Here is a 17,656-nt window from a genome sequence, read left to right on the forward strand (position 1 = left end):
AAGGATACAGAGAAGGATAAGGGGAACAGATGGGGGAAGGGGGGGGGGATGACAGACCATGGAAAGGCCCGTAAAGTAGTATCTAGTATTTATACTAGAATATATAATAGAAATACTAGATACTAGAAATCAATACTACTAGAAATCTTGCACGCTACGCACGCTCAATTTCTAGGGTTGAGACTCTGGAGAGTACCCGTGACATCACAGTTGGCAACTGTGTGCCATCGGCCCTTCAATCACAGTTGCTCGAGTAACATCACTGATGATCCCAACTGCCTGAATGACATCACAGTTGAGCAATTGTGCGCCACACCAACCTTTGCCCAGAAAGTGATGATGTCACTTTCCGCTACCCACCTCACTAATGATGTCACTTTCGCCACTTTCGTGACTGACAGTCACCGCAGTGACCGCACACTTAAGGCCCAATTATACTCCATTTTCATCCGTTTCAAACGGTGTATTTGGCACTGCCCACATATTTCCATGCGTCTTTCACGTTGGCATCATGTTAAGCAATACATCCACTAGTGGGCAGTGGAGAGTCAAATGTGTGAATGTGTGTGTGGTTCTGCTCCGTTTCATGCGTATCCGTAAGCTTTCAGAAGAGGGACAGAAATAGGCACGAAATGAACGCAGAGTACGGACAGAAGGCTCTGTCCATCTCCATCTTTACCGCTACCCACCTCACTGATGATGTCACTTCCATCACTTTTGTGACTGACATTGGCCACTTAGCCAATACACTGCTACCCACCTCATTGATGATGTCACTTCCGACTGACAGACACCACCCACTTAGCCAACTTGAACTACGATAAGATCACAGTTGCTCGAGTGACATCACAGTTCAGCAATTGCAAATGCATTCAACACACACAGACACAACTGCCCGAGTGACATCCGTTCCATCACAAATCATGACTGACAGAGAGACAACCAGACAGACCTCGCCCGCCCGCCCGCCCGCCCACCCACCCACTTAGCCAATTTGATATTAGATTTATTGAAATCGAATTATATTCTAATCTCGAAATTCATTCCAACAGCCCTAGTCAGCGTGATACGCCTCTATATTGTGTTCCAGACCTCACCACAGTGAAGAGTAGTTGAACTGAACCCGCAGCAGGTACCTCATGCGGGTCTGGGCCTGGTTGTAGACGATGAACTCATTGTAAAGGAGGGAGTAACCGCCGTCCTTACCCACACCCGTCTTTACACTGGGGCCCATTGGCACCGTCATGCCATCGAGAGTGACAGAGTTGTCGGGGTGGGGTCCCGTCTGGCCCAGGCCCTTGGTGCTGTGTTTTCTGGCAGGCAGCTTGTGGGCTTCGTAGTTGGCATCCAGCAGCTCGTTACTGTCTCCCAGAGCCACCTCGCTCAGTAGCAGCAGCCCAGTGTTGTTGCGCTTGTTGGTAAAGCAGTAGTTGGCACTCTTTGATGACATGTCAGTAAAGTAGATTCCTTTACCAAACATGTAGCCGGTGACGGGGGCTTCAGGAGGGGCCACTCTGAGCCCCTGGCTGAGGATGCCAACATAGTTAGACAGGCGGGAACCATGCCACAGCAGAGTCCTGTTGTGCATCTGAGAGAGGAAGTTGCTGCTCTCCCCCTCCCTGTCCACGGAGAAGATGTCAAGCACGGTCATGGTGTAGTCGCCGTGAGTCGGGGCATGAGTGGACTGGAGATACTTCTCTATCACCTTGTATTCGTGGCTGTTGGACTCCAGAGGCTGTAGCTGGCAGTGGAGTGAGTGGTACTGTCTGTCCAGTGGATGCTCATCGCTGAATTCCCTGGACCGGGACATCTTCACTGCTATCTCAATGTCAGATAGCGCCTCCAACAGTACAATTTTTTCCTTCAGCTCATCTTCTGTGCGGATGAGTGGGGGAGTTTTCAAACCAAAGTCATGTGGGATACGTGTGTAGAAGTGGTTGCATGCCTCCAGCAGGTCACGGCTGCTGCTGCTGCTGCTGCGCTTCTTTTTCAGACACTCTTCGATCTCCTTCAGCGCCGTGTACCCCGCACGGATCTGCTCTGAGGTCAGCTTGCCAAGAGGAGCTTTGCGGGTGTCAAACTTCATCTCCAGCACACACTCCTCCATGGCGTTCAGGTCACAGATGAGCTCCAGGAGCGACTGGAGCTTCATGTCCAGCTTGGAGGTCCTCTTCTTGTGCACAGCGTCCACCTCCGTCTGGCTCTCCTCCCTGACATCGGTGCTGTAGTCCATGAACACCAAGTCATATTTTCCAGCCACTTTCCCAAAGCTCACCCGGTGTTCCCACTCATTCTTCGTCTTGTCGAGGAACTTTTTCTTGAAGACGTTTTTGGCTTTCAGGAGGTCGCCGCCGCAGGCTGTCAGACTGTTCTGTCCCACTTTACCCACTCTACCCCATCTCATCCACACACTGTAGGCCTTGGAGTTGTCATCTTGCAGGAGCTGAATCAGGTAGTATTTATTGTTGTTAAACTGGAGATTTGTCTGGTTTAGCATCACGTCGTAAACGTCATTCCCTTCACTGTAAACATGGGCCTTGCCAACTTTGACTTTGCACTCAGAGTCCACCGGAGCGTTTCCCTTCATCACCACCGTCTTCACAACCTCATGACTAACACCATGGCTCTCCATTTCCTCTTTGGGTGTGGCTTTACTTTTCCTCTGACTGCCCTGCCCCCTCTGCCTCTTAGCGGCAGGCTACTCCTCTTCCTCCTCATTAGTCACAATGCCGTTGTAACATCAACAGTGATGTGACATCATCAGTGATGTGACATCATCAGTGATGTCATAACCCTTTCTTCATTGTGACATCATCAGATTTGGAAACGGCAACAAGCTATGAGACACAACAACCCTGTACCTCTGTCACATTGCTTTGTATCTGCATGTCATGTGAGATGCGAGCCAGGTCTAAGAAGTTTCTTGGACTGATTTTGGTCAGTGGACTCCTGCTGGTCGCCCTGTTGCACTACTTGAGTCCTGGGGCCAGCCCAGAACTTGACATACGGCCAGGAGTGGGCTTCGGCATAGAGAAGCTTCTACAGAAGAAAATGAAAGACTTGATCGGTGGTGGTTATCCTGACATTCCCTACCATATAAAGGAGGATGTGGCATGTCACTTGGCACAAAATGTGTGTGTGTGCAAGGCAGATAAGGAAAGCGTTCGCCTGCCATTCTCCGATCTGCTCTTCCCACGCGTGTGGGCCCACGACCTTGATCGTGTATTCTTGGGCTCCGATCGTGATCCTGAAGGGGTGAAAAGTCGCAGGGCTCAGGAGTACAGCAGCTTTCAGAGGAGGTCCCACACTCCTGCAGACCTGCTGATTGTAGCTGACGCCAACAGTCCTCTTCAGTACCCCACCCAGGGTGTCAAGGTGCGACCCCTCAAAACGATCATTATTCCCGGTTTGGGTCTTAAAGAAAAACCGAGATCTAGACACATGGTGTCCTTGAGTGCGACATTGGGGACGTTTGATGTGGCAGCTACTGTAGACGGTGTCTCCGTCGAAGGAGTGGGAGAGAAGAGTGTGATGCTATCAAGTCCCCTTCTCTCCACTCTGAACAGGCAGCTGCAGTTTGTCACATACACAAACACTGTGTTCCACCCCAGGACTGCAGATACAGTTCAGTTTGCAACTGAAGGACACCAGTCAGTTTTCATCATTCAAGTTGGTCATGGTGCCCACCCACAGCTTTACAACTCCGGATCCCACGGAGAATACAATATTAGTGCCCTCGTCACCATCGCAACCAAGACCTTCCTCCGCTATGATAAACTCCAAGATCTGATCGACAGCATACGGCAATACTACCCCACCGTCACCATAGTGGTAGCAGATGACAATGAGCACCCTAAACCCGTTACCGGACCTCACATTGAGCATTACATCATGCCATTTGGAAAGGGTTGGTTCGCGGGAAGGAACCTGGCAGTGTCTCAGGTGAGCACAAAGTATGTGCTGTGGGCCGATGATGACTTCATCTTCACTGCAAACACCAAGCTGGAAAAGATGGTGGACATCCTAGAGAAGACCAGCCTGGACTTGGTGGGCGGTGCAGTGAGAGAGGTGACGGGATACACCGCAACATTCCGTCACACCGTTTCAGTGGAAGAGGGGGACGAGGAAGGTGACTGCCTCCACTGGAGGCAAGGCTACCACCACATCATCAGAGGCTTTCCCAACTGCGTGGTGGCTGATGCAGTCATTAACTTTTTCATGGGGAGGACGGACAAGGTGCGGCAGGTGGGCTTTGACCCCCGGCTCGCACGACGCGGCCATCTCGAGTTCTTCACCGATGCATTGGGCTCCCTCCACATCGGCTCCTGTAGTGATGTCATCGTAGACCACGCATCAAAGATCAGACTACCGTGGAGCCAAACGGAGGCAGAAAAGGCCTATGAAACATTCCGTTACTCCACCAATGACAGCAGAATTCATGTGGAAGTGTTCTACTTCAAGAACAGATTCAAATGCATGACAGGTAACTATTAGGATGACATGCAGCACTGAAACGACTGGGGCCAATCATCTCAATCACCACTTTAGTTGATCTTTGTGAGCAAATCATTGCAGATAAAGGAAAATTCCTTGCTTGCCTCTTATCGCAGGGTTTTTGCAATAATACAGAGTGACGTAGCCCTTAAGCGAAGCAGGCAAGGTCAAATTCTTATATCCCAAACATTGTGCTTTTTCATTAACAGTGAATTTAAATGTTTTCATGGTGTTCATAGAGTGCAGACTGATGGATGCTGACATCATGAATGCTGGGGTAACTTACAATACAATAGACTGTTCAGGGACTTCCTATGGAGACACTCCTCCTCTGGCGCGCCGTCCTTTCCTGTCTCGTGTGATGCCATGTGGGATGGAATCATCTGTATTGGAGGGTGGACCTCCTGGAATACATACTCATACATGCACGTGCATGCATGCATGTGTGCGCCTCACTCGCACACGCTAACACACACACACACACACACACACACACACACACACACACACACACACACACACACACACACACACACACACACACACACACACACACACACATCTAGCCTACTCTTTGTCCTTGAGGCCCAACTCTGGCGGAGAATCTTGGCTGTCCAGGGATAGCCCTGGCTCCAACTCACACACATGCACACACACACATACACTTGCACACATGCACGCACACACACACACGCATGTACACACACACGCACGCGTGCACACGCACACACGCACACGCACACACACACACACACACACGCACACACACATGCACACACACACATACACTTGCACACATGCGCGCACACACGCACACACACACACACACGCGTGCACACGCGCACGCACACACGCGCACGCACACACGCGCACGCACACACGCGCAAACACACACACACACGCGCACACACGCACACACACACACACACACACGCACACGCACACACACACACACACACACACACATGCACACAAACACATGCAAAAACTGAACTCAGTGGCTGAAAACAATGATTGATGAGTTTGGACTTCAAAAGGATTTTTATGATGCAACACTGTCAGCATGTGTTTGCGATGCATTTTATTTCAGCAGAAAGACAAGGCGGCCAACGGCATGTGTGTGTGAGGGACTCTCCAGTATCCAGTGTGTGTGTGAGGGGCTCTCCAGTATCCAGTGTGTGTGTGCGGTTCTCCAGTATCCAGCGCTGCACGTGTTGCTAATGTGTTTTCTGCTTTTGGCAGAGACTATGTTTATAGATAGTGGACGAGAGACATCGTTTCCATGGAGTATAATGGCAGCCATACCCCATAGACTCTTCAACCTTTTGTTACAAGATGCTTAGACTGTATGACTGTTCCAATTCCCCTTGCAGTTCTCCTGATTGAAGTGCACGTGAGGAGTGTGTATTGCTTGCATGCGTGCGTGTGTGGGAGGGAGAGAGAGAGAGAGAGAGAATGGACACAGATTACAGATTAAGTCAAATAAATCACATTTGTAATCTAATTACAGGCCCTGGTGTATGGTTATTACAGCTAATGGGGTTAGAATAACCATATGCAGTATATAGATATCGCAGCCTGAAGTGAGCTATTGCTTTTATGAAATGCTTACCAATTATGGCAATATGAAGTAATAGACACACTCCAATATGAATAGCTTTTAAGATTCAAGATTCACTTTAATAGCTACAGTAACAGTAATGAATGAGGAATTTGTCTTAGTGCAAGTATGCAGCGCAGCAGTCACATCAATAGTAGAAGACGAAGCAATACAGAAAAACAATCTCAAATTATAAAGTAAAAAGTAATTTAAAGTGACATGATCGGGGGGGGGGGGGGTAGTATAGTGTCCAATGTCCATGGGGCGGGGGGTGCAAGGGGGAGGCCCCTGAAGAGTTTATGACCTGGGTGGGAGGGGTCGGCCATGATTTTCCGAGAGCGCTTTACCGTCCTGGCAGTGTGTCGGTCCTGAAGGGATGGCAGGCTGCATTTTATTAATAAATACTAATGTTCAAAATCAAATAGGCCTTCCTGGCTGCCTGCACATAGAGCGAGGCAGTTGCTGTGCAATAAGGTTTAGCTAGTAAATTTGGTAGTAAAATACAATTATTTCAACAACCGAGCAACGTATTTCAGAACAAATTTTACCATTGAAAAGAAGAGCCTGATGAAGCCTGATGAAGACCCTGTGTGGTTGAAACGCGCGTAGCGTTTTGTTTGCCCGTGTACCCTATTGAAGATATATTCTGTTTGTAACACTGCTGTGTACACGAATATACTACTTCGGGATTAAATACTATTCTTGAAAAATTCAAGGAGCTCCCTTCTTATTTTTGTTTACCATTGAAAAGAAAACATGACCTGTACATGTTGTCAACAAGCTAGTGTTTCAGTCATTTAGTGGCATTTTGAGAGTAGATGGTAACTACTACTAGTTGTGGCTCTTTTAAGTCCTACTTAAAACAAATCTAAATAAATAAAGGGAGGAAAGGGACTTTTTTTTAGATGATGGCTCTTGCAAAGATTTGTTTTGGGGTCAGCGTGGCTCCTGAGCAGTGTTGGGCAAGTTACTTTCAAAATGTAATATACTACATATTACTAGTTACTTTCATTTGAAAGTAATAAGTTACTTTACAATATTACTGTCTGTGTAGAGTAACTTGTTACTTTTTGCACTACTTTTGCATTACAGTACATTCACCAAAACAACAGCAGCAGCAGATTCAGAATGACATCGCCGCCCCGGAACCATCCCGAAAAATAATCTCAACCGTCTTGAAGTCAGTGTGAACAATCCAAAATTCGAAATGTTATTTTTTTCCTTTGTTATTGTCATCTAGGTTATTTGCATTAAAAAAACTGTTTGATTAGGAAATTATTATATCTTCATTTAAATATGTGCTTTGATTAATAAAAAAAAATCACTCAATTTGTAACTTGAGTTACTTGACAAAGTAACTGGTATTATATTACTGAAATCCTATAAGTAATAAGTTATATTACTGAGTTACTGCTAAAAGTAATATATATATTACATGTACATGTAATATGTTACTTTTGTAATGAGTTACCCCCAACACTGCTCCTGAGTAGGGCAAGGTTGTGTTGTGCACCCCTGACATATACAAACACAGTGTGAGAGAATAGAAGGGAGAGTAGAGGAGAGACTCTCAGGACAATAGAGGAACAATGCAAAAGTATCAGAAGGCCCTTGATGGATGGAAAGCTGGATTGCTGGGGACATGCCAGACTAAGCAGAGAAAAAAGAGAACAGAGAAAAAGAGAGAGGAGGGCGGGAAGCTTTGAGAGAACTTACAGTCCTTTTCCAGAGAAAGAGAGAGAGCAGGAGACAGAGGGAGAGAGATGGAGAGAGAGAGGGGGGGGGGGGGGGGAGAGGGCATGTGGAGTGGGTGTGCCTGTCTCCTTCTGTCCCCTCCCCCCACTATAGAGGTATAGATGGTGCAGGAGCAGCCCGCTGCATCCAGAAGTCCAGTCCAGCGAGCTGCACTAGTCCTGAGAGGCACCAGCTCAGAGAAATAGTCCAGCCGCTCCTCCACTCCTGCAGCTACAACACAGACAGACCTGCCAGACTCTCCTGAACACCACTCTGGTCCTCTACTCGCCGTGCACTCATCCTGCTGTCACATATTACATCAAAGCTCATCATCATCAAGGCAGTGCTGAGTGATCTTACTTCTGTCTTGGTTGGTACGGTGCGTCCTCACCCCTGTGGCGAGATCTCCCAGATCTCCTTTGGGTCACGGCATCAGCACCTTCTTACACCTGACACTCCGAGCACGGCAGTGACGATGCAGCGCTCACACTCTTTCCTCCTCCTCCTCCTCACGGTCTCCATCGCTGGGATAGTTCTGTCCGGCGCCTCCACCGCCCGCAGAAGGAGAGGTAGGTGATACCTGCATTAGCTTTAACGACATCTAGATAACCCCATCTGAGAAAATGGAGAAAGTTATCCTGCCATGCATATGATGTATCAGAATGAAACAAGAGATTTGTGTCGTTGCATGGAATATAATGAGGAAATAGTTTGTGCTCTTTAACTTTGATGTGAGGCGGTACGTACACTGGCTCAGTAGGTCAGTAGGTGTTAACCTCCGCTGCCTTGCAAGTTGACCTTTGTGTTATTGTGTTAACCTCCGCTGCCTTGCAAGTTGACCTTTGTGTTATTGTGTTAACCTCCGCTGCCTTGCAAGTTGACCTTTGTGTTATTGTGTTAACCTCAGCTGCCTTGCAAGTTGACCTTTGTGTTATTGTGTTAACCTCAGCTGCCTTGCAAGTTGACCTTTGTGTTATTGTGTTAACCTCAGCTGCCTTGCAAGTTGACCTTTGTGTTATTGTGTTAACCTCAGCTGCCTTGCAAGTTGACCTTTGTGTTATTGTGTTAACATCAGCTACCTTGCAAGTTGACCTTTGTGTTATTGTTTAACCTCAGCTGCCTTGCAAGTTGACCTTTGTGTTATTGTGTTAACCTCCGCTGCCTTGCAAGTTGACCTTTGTGTTATTGTGTTAACCTCCGCTGCCTTGCAAGTTGACCTTTGTGTTAACCTCAGCTGCCTTGCAAGTTGACCTTTGTGTTATTGTGTTAACCTCCGCTGCCTTGCAAGTTGACCTTTGTGTTAACCTCAGCTGCCTTGCAAGTTGACCTTTGTGTTATTGTGTTAACCTCAGCTGCCTTGCAAGTTGACCTTTGTGTTATTGTGTTAACCTCCGCTGCCTTGCAAGTTGACCTTTGTGTTATTGTGTTAACATCAGCTGCCTTGCAAGTTGACCTTTGTGTTATTGTGTTAACATCAGCTGCCTTGCAAGTTGACCTTTGTGTTATTGTGTTAACCTCAGCTGCCTTGCAAGTTGACCTTTGTGTTATTGTGTTAACCTCAGCTGCCTTGCAAGTTGACCTTTGTGTTACCCTCAGCTGCCTTGCAAGTTGACCTTTGTGTTAACCTCAGCTGCCTTGCAAGTTGACCTTTGTGTTATTGTGTTAACCTCAGCTGCCTTGCAAGTTGACCTTTGTGTGTGTGGAGTTTACATGTTCTCCAAGTGAGGTGGATTGGAGCCTCTAAATACCCCATAGGTGTGAATGTGAGTGTGGTTGTCTATCTCTGTTGTCTCTCATGACAACCTGTCCAGACTGTTTCCCAGCCTTCTTCCCAATGCATGCTCCACATGACACAGAGTATGAATAAGCAGCTAAAGAGAATGAATGAATGAATGAATTGTTGTAATATGTTGTGATGTTGCCAGCCACAGGTGTCAGGTGGATTGTATTTGCTCTGTGGATAAAAGATAACTGTGAAGGTATTGTAACCTTAGCAAGACAAACATGGCATTTCTGTTTGTTGTCAAATAGTGATGGATGATAATTAAGAACATCTACAGCTACATTTCTGCCAAATAACGTGTGGCCGTGATGTAGCTCTTCCCCGTGTTTCCCAGCAGACACTTGTGTCCTGGAAACAAAGCAGGCTGGACTCTTTCACCGTGGCATTAGGTGCTGTATATGGCACAACGTGTGTGGGGAAACTGTGGGTTCCCTCCATATATAAGTCTTTGAAGTTTCCTCATCAGGCCCACCCGCCAGGGAGTCAAAACCCTATTGATTTGAAGCTGTGCCTGGCAGTGTTTTTATGATCCATGCGGTTTATTCACTTTTCCCTGAAGTGAGGTGAGCAGGCACAGGGACATGGGTTGTTTACTGCCCATAGTGTCCAATGAAAGTGCTTCCAGGTTGGGGGTCAGGGGTTAGGCTTGTAGACGACCTGGTGGGATGGCTTTCCCAGAACTGTGCCCACAAGGCAGACTATCTGTGTAGTTTATAAGCTGGCTAATTACTTTCATTCATTTCTTCTGGCAGGAGACTTTTTATTGCTTCTATAAAGATGTATATTACCGCCTCTCATTAATGGATTTACGTCAAGCCACCTGAAGAGACTCTTTTAAATTAAACAACAGACATATTGACGCAGTCCTTTGAAAGCATCATTATCTCCAAAATGTCTTTTTTGCAGGAACTAAGAAAAACAGCCTCGTTGTCCGTTTGACCATCATGCATTTTTAGTTGATCTAATCAGCGTTTTGAAAAGGTTTTTATAAGACCAAGTGGTCACATTTTCTCAACCCATAGAGGAGCATGGCATCCTTCAACTGAATTTAAAACTTACGTTATTATTACGTTATTATTATGATTATTGTTGTTGTTGTTGTTGTTGTTGTTGTTGTTGTTGTTGTTGTTGTTGTTGTTGTTGTTGTTGTTGTTGTTGTTGTTGTTAATAATGATGTTTATTTATTTTTGCATTTATTCATGTGATAAGATGTACAGAGAAAATGTGATTTCTATCATGGTTGATTTTCATCCTCCTTAGCTTAAGTAAGCACAGTTTTAGACCTTCTCTCCACAAGCAGTTTCTTATACAAACATGCCATACAGGAAACCATCAAGCAGATCCACTTTAATAAGTGCATTAGACTCTATTGAGCCGTCTCTCTCTGATGACGATTCTCACGACAGTCTTGGAAAACAGCAGATTTTCCACAAGCGTTTTCCATCATATTGTGTCATTATCCCACCGCTGAGTGTGCGACACACGCACACAAACACACACACACACACACACACACACACACACACACACACGCACACACACACACACACACACACACGCACACACACACACACACACACACACACACACAGATTCCTGGCTTCCTGTCTCTGGTTTTCGACTTCACAGCCATACTGTTTTGTGTGAATTTGAGTTGGGCACCGTTTGAAGACTTTGATGGTAATAAAAGTGATTTGAAGTGAGCAGAGTGGAGTCAGCAGGGAGAGGCGAGCACAGTTCAGGCTGGCTCCTCCACAGCTTCCAGGGGGCTGCTGGCTGAACGTGGCTCGCAGACAAATCACAGTCTGCAGCTTTGGGATCTAGATGAAAGCCTGTATGTGTGTTTTTGCTTTGGGTGGAACGTTGAAGGCCTCTGTATCTGTTAGATCACAAGTGTCTGGTTTTAGATTGAAAGATGTGATGTAACTATATAAAGTGTTGCTAAAGTGATCTCAAATGCAGATATAGTGCAGGGTTTTCCCTATCATTATAATACTTAGGCGCACCCCCGAGCAGTGTTTTCCTTCTTGTGTCATCATAGATATTAAACCATGTTTGTTGATCTCTATTCCCAGTGCTTGTTATGTCCCATCCTTGTTATGACCCAGTCAGATAGAATGCGATACTGTCTGTATTAGAATAAGTTGAAGCACTTGCAATATCAGTGAATATTTACAACCAGCCCGCTCCAGAACAACCTATCCCCTGAGAACTAAGCGTCCCTAACTATGTACCGTTGTGCCAGTCAAAACATGGCCTCATATCATGCATAGAGTAATGAGGAGGAAATATAGTGTAGGTGGAGAGGAGTGGAAAGATGGAGGGATGACTGGAGGAGAACAAGAGAGACCAATTGAAAGGATTTTGGGGAAGCTGAAAGCGGGTCAGTGAGATGGAAAGCTGGAGACAGATATAGGATAGGTGAGTGACAGAGGAGACGGATGGGATGGAGGAGCGCCATAAGGGAAGGGAAAACAGCTGTTGCTCAGTAGAATGTGACATGGGAGAGATATAGTGTGAGAGCAGAGGGAACCAGCCAAGGCAGGGGAGGATGTGGGAGTATGATCCCAGGCACCACTCTTTCCCGCTGGGGCCACAAGGTGAGGCCTCTCTTATGTGAGCCGGAGACCGGGGATGGTTCCAGAGGAAGAATGGGATGAGAGAGGCTCCCACTCTGTTCCAGCAGATACTTGGTGGACTCAGGTTCCCTGGGCTAGATTCAGGATATTCCCAGATATTCCCATTAGGTCTAATATAGGTCAGTTCTGTTGTCATATTTCCCATAAATGGGCTTTGGGAGGCATCTCTGTGTTTTTGTCCACGAGCTAAATCATCTCAAACCCTCGCTGCTCTCACTGCATGGCACGCAGCTCAGAGAGATTTCTTACACTTCATTACCTTAAATGAAGGTGACTGTTTCACCAAGGACGATTAAACATCTCCCTCTCCCTCCCCCTCTCTCCCCCTCCCTCCCTCCCTCCCTCTCTCTCTCTCGCTCCCTCCCTCCCTCTCTCTCTCCCTCCCCCCTCTCTCTCTCCCCCTCCCTCTCTCTCCCTCCCTCCCTCTCTCTCGCTCGCTCGCTCGCTCTCTCTCCCTCTCTCTCTCCCTCCCTCCCTCTCTCTCTCTCCCTCCCTCCCTCCCTCTCTCTCTCTCTCCCTCACTCTCTCCCTCTCTCTCTCTCCCTCCCTCTCTCTCTCTCTCTCTCTCTCTCCCTCACTCTCTCCCTCTCCCTCTCTCTCTCCCTCCCTCTCTCTCTCTCCCTCCCTCCCTCCCTCTCTCTCTCCCTCACTATCTCCCTCTCTCTCTCTCCCTCCCTCTCTCCCTCCCTCTCTCTCCCTCCCTCCCGAGTGCAGAGAGCCAAGTCCCTCTCCACCTTTCCTCTCCCCCAGGACAGAAACCTGAGAGGCCCACATACTGTATGCCAGAGTGTAAAATCACTCTGTGGCTCAAAGCCTTATGCACGCAACAGCTGTGTGGGTGTCTACAGTCATCTTAATTGATTCTGTATATAATATATGGAGGTTTGTGATACATGGGGATGGCAGGGCAATATATTGCACCAATATAGAGTTTATATCCTCATTTGGGCCAAAGGAATTGCAGTAGAGCCCAGCTGACATGCCACAAACTGACGTGACTTCATTATTTTGTGTCACTTCCATACACCAAAATGACCACAATCCCGACAAAAACAGAAAGTTATTTTCCATACTCATGCGATTGAAAACAAAACAAGCCTTGTAGTCCGGCTCCAAGGCGTTTGAGGCTATGCTTTGGATATTTATAGTTCATTAGTTCACACGTCGCCTCAATGGAAAGTCCTGGGATGATCTCACTGTATTTATTCTCAGAGCATTTGCTTCAAGACAGTCGTCCTCATCTCCTCAACCAGAATAGGAGTGCGGACTCATACGGAGACAGTGGAGCATGAGGAGGATTTGCTGTAGTTTGGCAGAGTCCCACTAGTTCATGCCAAAAATGTATATACACGCAAAGATGCATGCTTGATTCTTGTGCGTACGTACACCCCCCCCCCCCCCCCACACACACACACACACACACACACACACACACAAACCCAAACACACACAAAATGACACCTGTGATTCTCCCTAAGTCTGCAACAGGGAGGATGTTGATCTCACATTGCTGACACACTGACAACCTTATTAACCTACTCCCTTTCCCGGAGGACCATCCATCACCACTGATGAGCCAAGATGGCCTCTCCTGAGCCCAGTTGCCTCCAGTTAGTGTTTCCAGTCGATGGTTCCAGTAACAGGGTGTTCTCAGGCCAGGAGGATCACACTGCCTGGCTTCTAGTTCAAAACAGGATGAGTACAAGGGTGGAGTGTTTATTGAACGATATGGCATTGTTTATTGTAACATCTGATGCGTTTATTGGCCGACTCTTAGGAGATTGATGCGTTTGCTGGTACTGTAGTGTAGGGGATGCATATTTCCCAGGAGGAGGATCCCTTTTGTGACTAGTGTCTGTAAAGCCCTTGGTACCTGACTAGCTATACTGTAGCTATACTGTAGCTATACTGTAGCTATGCTGTAGCTATACTGTAGCTATAGCTATACTGTATAGTTGACTTGCTATATATATAGTTTCTCAGTCTGCCTCATAATGTGAGGAGGATATGTCATTACGTAGCCTGACATTGCCAGACCAGTCTGGAAACTCTCAGTTCAATTTTGGTTTCCAGGGTGCTTTATCAACAGGCGCAGACCAAAATGCCACAATTGGATAGAGCTACTACAACCAATCAGAGCAACGAAGCCTGTGACTTGCTTGTTTATAAAAATGCCTCAACGGCGCTCCTCTGTCAGTCATCGTATCAAACGCGCCCCATATTAGATAAACGGTTGTGATTGGCCCGACTGTTTTCAGGTCGGGTGGTAATCTGTCTGAACGGGAGGGGGACCAGAGCAGATAAAGCATGAGCTGGCAGACTGGTCAGGTTCCCAGGCTCGTCCTTAAGTGAAGAAATGAATCTCCATAATAAGACTTACAGCCCCTTCTTATCACCCATGCTGATCTGGACTAACATGCAGAATTATTGTATCATTAAAACAAGCAAGAAGACTGCAGAGGTACCTGATGCTCTTAAAGAATTCCCTATGATCAGTTGTGTAATATGGGCAAGGTTATGGAATCAGTTATAGTTACATGTGGTTTAGAGAGGTTATAATTCTTCACATGGACGTGACAAGGTCAAGTCCCAGGTTGGAGCTAAATAAATGTGGTAATAAATGTTATTTTTAATCTGTCTTGATGCTATGGAGATGAACGCCATCCTTCTGATTATTGTGTAAAGAAAGTGGAAGAAGACGTTAATTTCACAGTGGTCACATTACAGACGGTCTTACTCAGGTCACTTTTGGGGTATTTACATACACTTACATGTATTCCCTGGAGACTTACCCTAACCCTAACCATACCCACTACTTTTCTAAACATAAACTTAACCCTAACCTTAACCTAACCCTAACCTTAACACAACCCTGACCTTAACCACTGACCCCAAAATCAGCTTTTTACCAAATGGGGACACGTCTTTTGTCCCCAATTGCACAAGCCGTCCCCAATCGGGGACCCACACGTCCCCAATGTGTGTTCCCAATATTGACTTAAGTAAAACCATACACACGCACGCGGGCACGCACGCGCGCGCGCACACACACACACACACACACACACACACACACACACACACACACACACACACATGACGTGGGGACTTGACGACTTAGCGAGTTTTCCTGCTTAGCTAGCTGTCAATAGTTTTCCTTTGAGGTTGATTGATTATTGGGGTTGTGACTGGACCCGTTCCTAAACCTTTATTAATTTTACTCTGGAAATACTGATAAGTCAAACAGTCCCCGAGCGGTGTGTGGGCCAAATGGCTGGGCTTGCTGTGAGACCAGTGTTTGCTTGTATTGGAGTTTCAAAAGTGCTGCCAGAAGTTTCCTAATGTTTCATCAATTCGGAGCCCTTGTCCACAGCCAAACGCTTATTGTTTTATCAACACAACACACAGCTGAAAAAGCATCAGAGTATTTTTCAAATCCAGGGCTTCCCCCCTCTTTCACTGTGTGCCTCTGGCATATTGCCTCAAACAAAGTTCCACTATTTCATTTAACTCCGAAATCAGAGCCAATGATTTGTGCTTTAATACAGCACAAGCCTTGATGCAGAAAGAGGGTGCCTTACTGTATAGTCAAGTGTGGGATACATGATTGAAATGTGTCAGTCTCTCACCTACTTCTGATTGACTCTTTCCTGTTGTTTCCTTTGCTGCCTGGCCAAGCGTGTCTCTGCAGTCTGTGCTCTGCTCGCCCTGCTGCCTGCAGTCATGACCTCAGGTCTCTACAGTCTGTGCTCTGCTCGCCCTGCTGCAGCCATGACCTCAGGTCTCTGCAGTCTGTGCTTTGCTCGCCCTGCTGCAGTCATGACCTCAGGTCTCTACAGTCTGTGCTCTGCTCGCCCTGCTGCCTGCAGTCATGACCTCAGGTCTCTACAGTCTGTGCTCTGCTCGCCCTGCTGCCTGCAGTCATGACCTCAGGTCTCTGCAGTCTGTGCTCTGCTCGCCCTGCTGCAGTCATGACCTCAGGTCTCTACAGTCTGTGCTCTGCTCGCCCTGCTGCAGTCATGACCTCAGGTCTCTGCAGTCTGTGCTCTGCTCGCCCTGCTGCCTGCAGTCATGACCTCAGGTCTCTACAGTCTGTGCTCTGCTCGCCCTGCTGCAGCCATGACCTCAGGTCTCTGCAGTCTGTGCTTTGCTCGCCCTGCTGCAGTCATGACCTCAGGTCTCTACAGTCTGTGCTCTGCTCGCCCTGCTGCCTGCAGTCATGACCTCAGGTCTCTACAGTCTGTGCTCTGCTCGCCCTGCTGCCTGCAGTCATGACCTCAGGTCTCTGCAGTCTGTGCTCTGCTCGCCCTGCTGCAGTCATGACCTCAGGTCTCTGCAGTCTGTGCTCTGCTCGCCCTGCTGCCTGCAGCCATGACCTCAGGTCTCTCACACACTAAACACAAAGCAAGTCTGCATAGTTGCCCAAGATGAGTAAATATGAGCTGGTTTGGGTCCAGGATTACCACTATATGCACCCATGCTGTGTGTCCTCATCTAACCTCTGTCCCTGCGGCTCTCTACTGACAAGAAGCTGATTCTGGCAGGGAACATCAAGCCTGGAAGGGGACTTGATGTTGGTCGTCCCTGCTTGCGCATGTGTGTGTGTGTGTGTGTGTGTGTGTGTGTGTGTGTGTGTGTGTGTGTGTGTGTGTGTGCGCGTGTGTGTGCGTGTGCGTGTGCGTGCGTGCGTGTGTGTGTGTGTGTGTGTGTGTGAGTGTGAGTGTGCATGCGTGTGTGTGCGTGTGTGTGTGTGTGTGTGTGTGTGTGTGTGTGCGCGCGCGCATGCGTGTGTGTGCATGCATGTGTGTCTGCGTGTGTTTGCATGTGTAACCGGCTCGTGCATATTTAGATTTTTCTTTTTTATATCAAACCAACACAAGCCTGTCATTAGCCAGCTGATTTGTAGTTTTATTAAGAAGTGTTTGCAGATTTAGTTTTACAATGACATGACAGTATATCCATTTCAAAGCCACTTCCGAGAGTAGATGAGTGCCTCATACCCCGTAACACCTCATAGAAGAGGCAACGCATGCAGTTTATGTCAGATATTTCATTTTTGTTCTGTCTATCCTCTCACCCAGTAGGCAAGCACCCAATAAAATGGGTTATTAGGTACTTCTCTCCGTGTTGTACGTGCTTAATACAATCACTGCTATTCAAAAAACGTGAACACTCGCTAACCGCTATACCCCAAAAGACCAATTAAAGTAGTCAGCAATCCACCATTAGGAGCCTGCTTTGGCTGTAGATATTCCTAAGTGTGTACCTGTGAGAGACGTACTGTATAGGAGTGTTATTACACTGTGAGCAGACAGTGAGCAGTGTAGTGTTGAGTCTGCGGGAAGCTGCAGTTAAGAGTGCTTTTCCCCCACACAAGCTATTCATTCACTATCACAATGTGTCCTG

The 17,656-nt window shown here is 47.3% G+C and overlaps 2 protein-coding genes and 1 pseudogene across 3 annotated transcripts in view; 2 read left to right on the top strand and 1 right to left on the bottom strand.

The window, feature by feature from the left end:
- Positions 1-1,093: 1,093 nt before the first annotated feature.
- LOC310777863 (poly [ADP-ribose] polymerase 2-like) lies at positions 1,094-2,632 on the bottom strand (the record flags this gene model as incomplete). Its single annotated transcript, XM_083638213.1, has 1 exon — positions 1,094-2,632. One exon carries the CDS (start codon positions 2,630-2,632, stop codon positions 1,094-1,096), a length of 1,539 nt encoding a protein of 512 aa, XP_083494339.1.
- Positions 2,633-2,886: 254 nt separating this feature from the next.
- LOC310777864 (beta-1,4 N-acetylgalactosaminyltransferase 1 pseudogene) lies at positions 2,887-4,494 on the top strand (annotated as a pseudogene). Its single transcript has one exon. The product of its transcript is annotated as a beta-1,4 N-acetylgalactosaminyltransferase 1 pseudogene (transcript).
- Positions 4,495-8,303: 3,809 nt separating this feature from the next.
- Positions 8,304-17,656, top strand: part of abi3bpa (ABI family, member 3 (NESH) binding protein a) — a gene marked incomplete at its 5' end in the record, with an annotated part of 35,027 nt that continues 25,674 nt past the window's right edge. The window contains one exon of the mRNA XM_083638214.1: positions 8,304-8,397. Within this exon, the coding sequence (XP_083494340.1) occupies positions 8,304-8,397 (94 nt within the window). The remainder of the gene's footprint in view (positions 8,398-17,656) is intronic.

This window comes from Poromitra crassiceps (assembly GCF_964638095.1).
Source record: "Poromitra crassiceps genome assembly, chromosome: 6".
Taxonomy (NCBI): domain Eukaryota; kingdom Metazoa; phylum Chordata; class Actinopteri; order Beryciformes; family Melamphaidae; genus Poromitra; species Poromitra crassiceps.